Source organism: Dendronephthya gigantea, unplaced genomic scaffold (assembly GCF_004324835.1).
Source record: "Dendronephthya gigantea isolate DGI-Jeju-01 unplaced genomic scaffold, DenGig_1.0 000011F, whole genome shotgun sequence".
NCBI classification, from domain to species: Eukaryota; Metazoa; Cnidaria; class Anthozoa; order Malacalcyonacea; family Nephtheidae; genus Dendronephthya; species Dendronephthya gigantea.
Genome location: NW_021163021.1, coordinates 2,281,964 through 2,291,386, shown reverse-complemented (window position 1 = coordinate 2,291,386; position 9,423 = coordinate 2,281,964). Strand labels below are relative to the sequence as shown.

The window sequence follows — 9,423 nt, the reverse complement described above, 5'->3', positions numbered from 1 at the left end:
TAATGATGCTTATGATAGATGTATATACTATACTATACATCTGACTAAATGTGAAAAATAAGAGGCCATATATTTTTACATAAATATCTATTTTAATTTTATTTGTTTAAAAATATTTAACTATTAGCACCAAATTTCAGTATAGCTGAAGCATATACCTATACTTATATGATTTAGGTCCTTTGCCATTTACTCTATGTGATGAACAGAGACATGTCCTAGCAAGTACATTCAATATAAAATGCCCATTCTGTCATCATATGAACAAGGCTGAAACTTCAAGGCAACATACAACTGGCAAGAGAGGCCCAAAGGCATTTGATATCAACACTAGGGTTGCTCTTGGCTCTCTTCATGCTGGCATTGGTGAAACCCATATGAACAATATTTTGTCTTGCATTAACATACCTGCAATAAATTCAAATACTTTTAAACAAAGAGAAAGAGAAGTGGGGAAAGCTGTTGAGGAGATAGCAAGGCAAAGTTGCAAGGAGGCCACAAATTCGATAAGAAATGGAATTATGACTACCACTGCTGAACTTAATGAGAATGATTTGGTTTCTGTCCCATGTTCATTTGACATGGGTTGGCAAAAAAGAGGAAAGGGCCATAATTCCTTGACTGGACAAGCAGCAGTAATGAGTTTGGCAACAGGGGAAGTCTTAGACTACACAACACGAGTAAAGTTCTGCCGTTTTTGCGAGTATGCTAACAGAAACAAGATCCCAGTGAAAGCACATGACTGTCGCAAAAATCATGTTGACTCCTCTAAGGCAATGGAGCCCTCTGCCGCAGTAGAATTGTTCAATAATGCACCTAAACAACAAGTTCAGTACTCTACCTACACTGGAGATGATGATTCCACAACAGAGGCACATATTCGCCAAAAAGTAGAATACAAAGTGGAAAAACTTAGCGACATTGTACATATGAAAAGGTCCCTAACTACACGCCTATATAATTTGAAGCAAAATGCCAAATTTCCAGAAAGTTCTACACTATCAACAAAGGTCATCAACTATCTAGTGAGATGTTTTTCATATGCCATTACACAAAACAAAGGAAATCCAAATGAAATAAAAAAAGCAGTTGAAAGTATTGTTCCCCATGCTTTTGGAAACCATGCAGACTGTGATATCAGTTGGTGTGGATACAAAGGTGACCTGACCAATTACAAACATAAGACTCTTCCATATGGTAAGGATCTCTTTGGTGAAAACTTAATGAATGCACTAAATAATATATTCAATGACTATTGCACTGAGACTGTGGTAAACAAAATAGCACCATGCTCTAATTCACAGAGAAATGAGGCCCTAAACAGTGTTGTTGGATCAAAAAATCCAAAAATTAGATTTTACGGTGGAAGCGAGAGCAATGACTTTAGAGTGGCCTGTGCTGTTGCCCAGAGAAACCTCAGGTATTCCTATGTTGACAAATCATTAGAAGCACTCAACATTGAACCTGGCTTATTTTGCATGAATTACAATGCAAGGATGAATGCCAAAATCTTACAACAAAATGCCAGAAAATCAACAATAAAGTTTAAAAGACAACGAGCACAAAAGCACTTGAGCTGCAATGCTGAAACTGCACGAAAAGAAGCAAAGGAGGGTACAACTTTTCAAACTGGTGTTGGATTAAATTTAGACAAAAACAACCCAAACTCGACTGGCCCAAATTTGGCAAATATCATACCAGAGATAGAAATTCCAGATGTTAAAGCAATCTCAGTGAAGGACTTCCAAACAATAGAAAACACTGTACCTCCATTTACTCCTCGACCAGAAGCAAAACAAGTCAAGTTTGATGAAGCAAATTATTATAATTTTTTGGTGTTTGATACAGAGACAAATACCACTGGCAAATCAGCAGAAATATGCCAGTTATCAGTTTGTGACATGGTTGGTTCATACATATTTTCAGAATACATACTCCCAACACACAACATTGACTTTTTTGCTTCACGAGTAAATAATCTGGATATACAATTAATCAATGGCAAACGAGAATTGTTCAAAAATGGCAAGTTAGTACCTTCAATACCTTTCAATGAAGCCATAACAAAACTCCAGAGTTATATCTCACAGTCAATTGACCAGGCAAGAGCCACTACAAGCAAGCCAATTGTCACTGTTCTTATCGGACACAACATTGCTACCTTCGATACACCAATACTTTTGCGAAATGCTGGTGGAAACTTTGCATATAACTTAGATTTGATGAACGTTTGGTTTGCAGATTCCTTGTCTTTGTTCAAAGAGCTAATTAAATGTCAATTTCAACAATTGAAGAATGCAAATGGTACGTTTCCCAAAGCTAATCAATCGTCCATTTACGAAGCTGTGTTTCAAGAGTCATTCAATGCACACGACTCCTTAGAAGACGTCCTTGCTCTCAGAAAAATTTTGTTTTCATCCAAACTTGAACTGTCAACACCGACGATAGTCAACTATTCCCAGATGATAACCACACAACATGCTGTTGAGGACATGAAATACCTGGATCATCGCCACGAAAATATCCAAACTTTTAACGCCATCCAGTTCAATTCGCGAACAAATATAAATGGCATCTTAAAGAAGAATATGGTGGAAAAAATCGCTGGATCTGGCTTGTCGTATAAGGATCTTAGCGACGTTCACAATAAGTACGGACCATGTGGACTCACTGCAATTCTGTCGAAGTCACCTTCAAATTCATCTCTATCATCGCCTAGAGTCACTCGTAATAGACGAATTTTAGCGGCAATTGTTAATCACTTCGAAAAAAACAACAAATCATAGGTATCGTAAACCTCGTCGTAAACTATAATATAATAGAAGTTTTTATTTCTTCCATGTAACGACTCGCGAGCGACGAATCGCAATCGCGTATTGCGCGTGACCTCTCGCGCGATACTACGAATTTCGGTAATTATTTTTTTCAGAATTTTCCAAATATACCTTTGAATTCCTCTTATTTCCCTCGGTGAATCATCTTGAAAATTCGTGCAATAAATGAGATTGCCTTCATTGATCAAAATACCAAATTTTAAAAAAATCAATCGAAGGAATATTTTTCAATAACAATTTTGAACCTTTATGTTCATTACAGAAAAATGTATCGATTTTTTTTTTAAAAAATTTGGCAAAAGAACGATTAAGAAATTTCTCTTCGATTGTCGAATTTAAAAAATGATTCACCGAGGAAAATCCGCAAAATAGCAAAAAGATTGGAAAAAACGTGTTCCATTGCATACGCGCTGTTACCATGGTAACAGAGTTTAAGTGTAAATTTATGGCTGCAAAAACTTGAGATAAATATAAAGTGGGTTTTGTGAAAATTTCTTTCCCGTACCGCGTAAGGCAATGATTTGGGAATCATATTTATGCATCAGTATTGTTTTAGGCAAAAACCCTAGGGAGCCACCTTAATTGGAAATATGTGAGTAATTTTCTATAAACATATCCAAAATACATCAGTATTAATGGAATGCTACTGCCCCCTTTAAATGCAGTTATTATTAATGGCAGGAGAACTGTGATTTGATCCATATTCAGATTGTTTTTAAGTTATCTTGGTGCAGGATTTTTGAGATATTTGTAATGTTTATTAAAATTAAAGTTGAAGTCAAGTCTGTATGTAACAAACAGTTTGTTTACATTTGAGTACTTTTTGAAACAATTTGCTGTCTGAGTATTTCACAACATTTAGGTTGTTTAGGTTATGTCTTTTAAATCTAGTGTTTTTGATGAGAAAAATTCTAAACATACGAAATTTAGGTAAAATTCTTTTATGGGGACCTAGCCCTATTGTTCTGTTTGGAAACGATCCACACAACAGACTTGATTTCCACTTTAATAACCAGGTTAGCTGTTTTATTCTATATAGAAACCCTTTACAGTCGTGCCAATAGAAGCGTTCCGAAAAATGTTGATCAGTTCATTTCCTAACTTGAAGGAACACATTTGAGCAGTTCCTCAAAATGTTCTTCAGGAACTTTTAAACTTCCTTAGGAATATTAACCAATCAGATTTGATCTTAAATTACTGTTGACTAATCACATTAAACCAAGCGCGCACATGACTCGAACGGAAGTTGACAATATTCAACGGGAGTTGTGCCGGGTAGTGTTGGTAATGTTTCTATTTCAAAACGGTTGTGTTTATATTAATGCTATTTGCAATCAAACGCGCCGCTCGCCGAATTTTTATCGTTGTTTGCTAGCAGCCAACATCGACGCTCATCCCTACTCAACATTACGTTCTGCCCTAATCAACTTTATGTTCTGATTGAATATGCAGCGATGATTTGAGCGACAGTTTTAAAAATATTTCAACCGTCAACTCATTAGAACTGGCTAATCAAAACATACGCATTTTATTTATATTGTTGGCTAATTTTATTTAGTGAACACTCTACTGGCGAAAGTGTGCAGTGAATCTTATATAAATGTAAGAAACTAAGAATATACAGCATCTTACATTTATAATCACTCGTGAATCGTTGCGTTCACAATAGCCCAACGTAACGTTGAGTGTGGGTGAACGTAACGTTTAGTAGAGGGTAAAGTAGCGTTGATTTTATTTACTTGTAACAGTAACAGGCTAACAGCAAATATAAATTAAATTTAGCGTATGACATTGTAATTATTATGCTTTAATTAACGTGGCTTTGATTGACGTTTGATTATCTGGAACGGGCGTTGTATTACTTTGTATACAAGTTGTATACAGGCGGGAAGAGTTGTATTGGAGGCTTAAAATTTTCATATATACGTCTAAATCAATTCAGCATGTCAGTGGAAGACTGGTTATGTGAACTAGATGCACAATTTGTTGTGTATGCACCACATCTTAAAGAATTGGGTTTCAATTCAAAGAAAATGATGAAATTTTTGAAGTTGAAAGATTTCATGAAAATTCCATGTAAAACCCCTGCTCCTCACAGACGAATGATAATGAATGCTGTGATAAAAATGCAAACACCGGAGTCAAAAGCAAGAGGAAAAGATATCGATACCCCTGATTCTGAAGATACAGTTATTGCAAAGAGAAAGAAAATCGCATGTAATTCTAGCACACGTAGTACTTCTAGCGCCAATACGTCCGCCACGAAATCAAATCTAGAACCACGAAAATTATTCGATGGCGAAACAACCAATGATGATGGCGAAGGGAATCTTGAGATGCTAGGTAAGCAAAAGGGAACTAATCTTTTACTGCGTTTTGGAATGGTTTCGTGAGATTAATTTGCGTTGTTAGTGAACGGCAAACTGGTCACATTCTATTTATAAATATTGCCTGTAAACTGATAAATACGGTTTACATAAATTGCCTTTATCCAATTTACAGTTTTCAATTCTTTACAACTACTAAAATATTTGTACTTAAGATACTGTTGAACAAATGATGTTGAAAGAAAAGGAACAACTTAATACAGATTTATTCAAACAAAAGAAGCAGTTGGCTGACTTTACCAGTTCACTAGTCGAGTTGATGCCCCTTTCGCTACCTGGGTGCCGGATGATGGCAAGTACTTGCACTCGTTGTCACCATAAAGGACATAGAAAAGAGGGAAACAAAAATGGAACTTATTGTGAATTTGAAGAATGTGTTGGTTTTCACTATTGCGGGCAGGAGAAACTTCATCCAGAGTTTAAAGTTGAAAAACGTGAGGTATAATTTACTGGATATGTTATGACACTAGATATCGAAGTCAAACTTTTATATACCGAATTCAGTTGCATAAATATTTATAATATGAATCGAGTATTTTAACCTTTTTATACTTTACATAATGTAGAGAGAAAAAGGTATCAGAAGTATTGAAGCAAAAATTCGACAAAAAGAGGAGGACCTATTACAGCTACGAGAATTTGCCAAGAAGTCTTCGACAAACTTTATACGAAATGTGCGACCTAGACTTCAACGACATTTTCCTAATATTTACAAGGGAAAAGATGGAAACCAAAGACTATTAAGAGATACTAGACTTTTAAAGATAGCTTGTAATGGAAAGATACCAGAACAAACACCAAATGAAAAAGATCATTTACAAGAATTGATTCGTAAAGGCAAATCTAAAGTTGCTGTAGAAACAGGAATGCCAGAGGACACTGAAAATTTCCTTCTGCATGAAGAGATGGAGCAATCGAGGCTTGACAGAGGTGAGGATTCTGAAAACGACGAAACAAATACTACAATTCACAAGAAATCCAAACACTAACGCAGTGCAAACAAACATGCCCATGATTCCATCAAATAGTCATATGTTAATACCAAATATGCCAGTGATTCCCCCACAATCTGGCAATTTTTATTTTGGTATGGATAATCAGTCTCATTTTATGCAACCATATCCTTATTCATACCAGCCTCGTCAATATGTAAATTGTACTTATCCACAACATCCTCCGGTGCCTCAACCAGAGATTCGATCGGAAAATCTCGCCACAATCAACGCTCCATCAACAGTTGCTAATCAAAACAATCAAAACATAAACCTAATGGATCTCGCAAACGTGGCAGATATGATTGATAATGATTGATAATAAACAATGACTTTGTTATACAATGCATGAATATAAATTTGAGTTATGACCTCAATAACATAAAGTTGAGTTAATGTTAAGAACTTAAGATTGGTTTATATACTATAATATTTGGAACATTGGTTTATATACTATAATATTTAATATTTACTTCAAACAGTGTACCCGCATTTTCTAAAGAATGCTGAACAAAGAGCTGGGGTGATCAATTCCATAGCATGTACCATAGCTAGTTCAGTAAACTTTGATGTAAAGCTTTCGTTGTTTTGTAATAGGTGTTTCATATGATTAAAGATATATTTGCACGGGTTAAGTTCAGGACTATAGGGCGGTTGGTAAACTAGGGTAACTCCGTGTTGGAGAAGCATTTCCCGTAAGTAAGGTTGAACATGTCTAGCGTGATGAAAACCGCAATTGTCCATAACTAGGACATCTCCTGCATCAATCTTTAGATTGCCATTTTCATATGTCTGTTCGAGAGCCTCTGCAATGAACTGCAAAAGCTCTACACCATTAGAAGCACCTTCAATAATATCATAATGATCCACGCCAAAGTATCCGCATATCAAATTAATTGTGAATTTTTTGTTTGAGCTGTAACAACAAATTTCAACTGTTGGATCGCCTGAAAGTGAATGACCGTATGTGCGATTTCCTGTTGTTCTGTCTACACTTGACTCATCCATAAAATGGATATTTCGTGCCGGAAAATCTGATATTTCGTTCAAATAATCAATTTGTTTTGCTTGCGCAGCATCTGTCAGTGATTCCTCAGGTACTGTTGTCAAACGCTTCCTCGTGAAACCTAGTTCGTGGCGTAAAACATGAGATATTGTCTGTCGAGAAGGAACTGTATCAATATCACATACCCCAAGATCTAAAAGTCTATCTCGAATTTCTCTTCCATACGTGCTGGCCTTTTGCGTTTTTATAAATTCAATATGTTGCAACACGTTATCTGTTGTTTTATAATGAGCGCAACCAACATGCAATTTAGGATATATTCTTCCGCTTTCTGCAAATGTTGTTACTATTTTTCTGACACCACGTTCGGTTATTTGCAAATCTTTGCTGATTCTAGAAACCGAAATACCTTGTGCGTACTTGTTAATAATTCGCTGTTTTACAATATGTGGTGTGGATTTTCCATTTTGAAAAGTACCCGCCAGCCGATTTTGTTTGAACATCTCTAATTTAAAGTTCCCGCGTCTTTTCATTATTTCCCGTTGAATATTGTCAACTTCCGTTCGAGTCATGTGGGCACTTGGTTTAATGTGATTGGTCAACAGTAATTTAAGATCAAATCTGATTGGTTAATATTCCTAAGGAAGTTTAAAAGTTCCTGAAGAACATTTTGAGGAACTGCTCAAATGTGTTCCTTCAAGTTAGGAAATGAACTGATCAACATTTTTCGGAACGCTTCTATTGGCACGACTGTAAGTTAATGTTAGGATTAAACCCCAGTTAATCCACCAATTGGAATTTCTTTTTGTCCATTAAGTGCTAGGTTTTCAAAACAAAAGGAAATTATCTGTGAGTAGAAACACTAATACAGTACAAAATCTTTGCAGAATCTCAGCAGCCTTTAGGAAATGCTCAACACCATAGTTATCGGATGTCCAATTTGAATGAGCTTGCAATTTCCGTCAACATGCCACAAATATAAAGGACACGGAACACTATACTCTCTCAGATGCAAAGCTCTTTGGCGCCTGGCTTGCAATCCTTCTTGATTGACTTCCCGGATGACTTCCCAAATGAACATTTAAAGGGAATACACACCTCGTTTGCGACATTAGGGCTAGAAGTATTCGTGGTACTAGAGGTGGTTGTTGTCGAGTTTGACGACAATTGTGTTGACTGGGTCTCTGATTGACCATCTCTAAGATGTATCACTGATCTAACTGCCCCCTGAACGACTCTGGTTATTGCCTCTACCCAACTAGTTTCATCACTTTCCATGAATAATGTATTTAATTTAGAGACAATTGCACTTGAGAGCGCCCAAAGAAGGGTTTATTTGGCGCCTTCGTCTTCGAAAGCTCACAGTTTAACCGGAAGTTGTCACACCAGAAGTTGCCGGACAGGAAATTGATTGTTGCTTTTGTCAAATAATGATTTTTCACAGCATTGTCATTACATGATAATATAATTAACATTTTTTCTTCATTATATCAAATCATGAATTCACCTAAAATCCATTATTTGATATCAAAGTGAAATGCCTTATCATTATATGAAATAAGGATTTGCACAATTGTTTGTAGTTATAAATTATATTTTTGTGCACAATTTATGGTATCAAATTATGACTTAATGCAGAATTATTATTTCATATAACGACTACTTTCAATAAGCATGATATCAAATACTTAGTTGCTTATATAAATCATTGTTTGATATAAAATACATTTGTCCATTTATTCTTTGTACATCACTTTTTAGTCATTATATGCAATAATTAACACTAAATAATTTTTGGACATATGGCGTTCCATAAGTATCAACCGTCATGCATTGCGTGCTTTCCGTTTATGTTTACACACGGGAAATTTCCGGATCGCTTCACAATTTGCATTATGTTGTGTCTTGCATGCATTCATGCATATTTATGCGACTTTTGTGTTTTAAAGTCCTTTCAAAAACCTTGGAGTATAATATATATTTGATAAAATGTCTGAATCAAAATCTGAATCAGAGTCTGATTCAGATTTGGGTGTGTCATGTTACGACTTAGAAGAAGATCTAAATGCGTACAGATCACCGGTATACAGGGGGAAAGTTAGTGAACCGACTTTGACACACATTGAGCAAAGTAGAATGCAAAGTATATTAAAATACTCTTTTTCCCCTTATTTTGATTTATGGTACAGTGTTTGATTGAGTAA

At 35.7% G+C, this 9,423-nt stretch overlaps 2 protein-coding genes across 2 annotated transcripts; one reads left to right on the top strand and one right to left on the bottom strand.

Annotated features, from left to right (window-relative positions):
- Positions 1-776: 776 nt before the first annotated feature.
- LOC114518685 lies at positions 777-2,786 on the top strand. Its single transcript, XM_028538689.1, has one exon. The coding sequence runs from the start codon at positions 777-779 to the stop codon at positions 2,784-2,786; it is 2,010 nt and encodes a 669-aa protein (XP_028394490.1).
- Positions 2,787-6,687: 3,901 nt separating this feature from the next.
- On the bottom strand, positions 6,688-7,791 carry LOC114518683. The gene has a single exon (XM_028538688.1). The coding sequence runs from the start codon at positions 7,789-7,791 to the stop codon at positions 6,688-6,690; it is 1,104 nt and encodes a 367-aa protein (XP_028394489.1).
- Between the last annotated feature and the right edge of the window lie 1,632 nt (positions 7,792-9,423).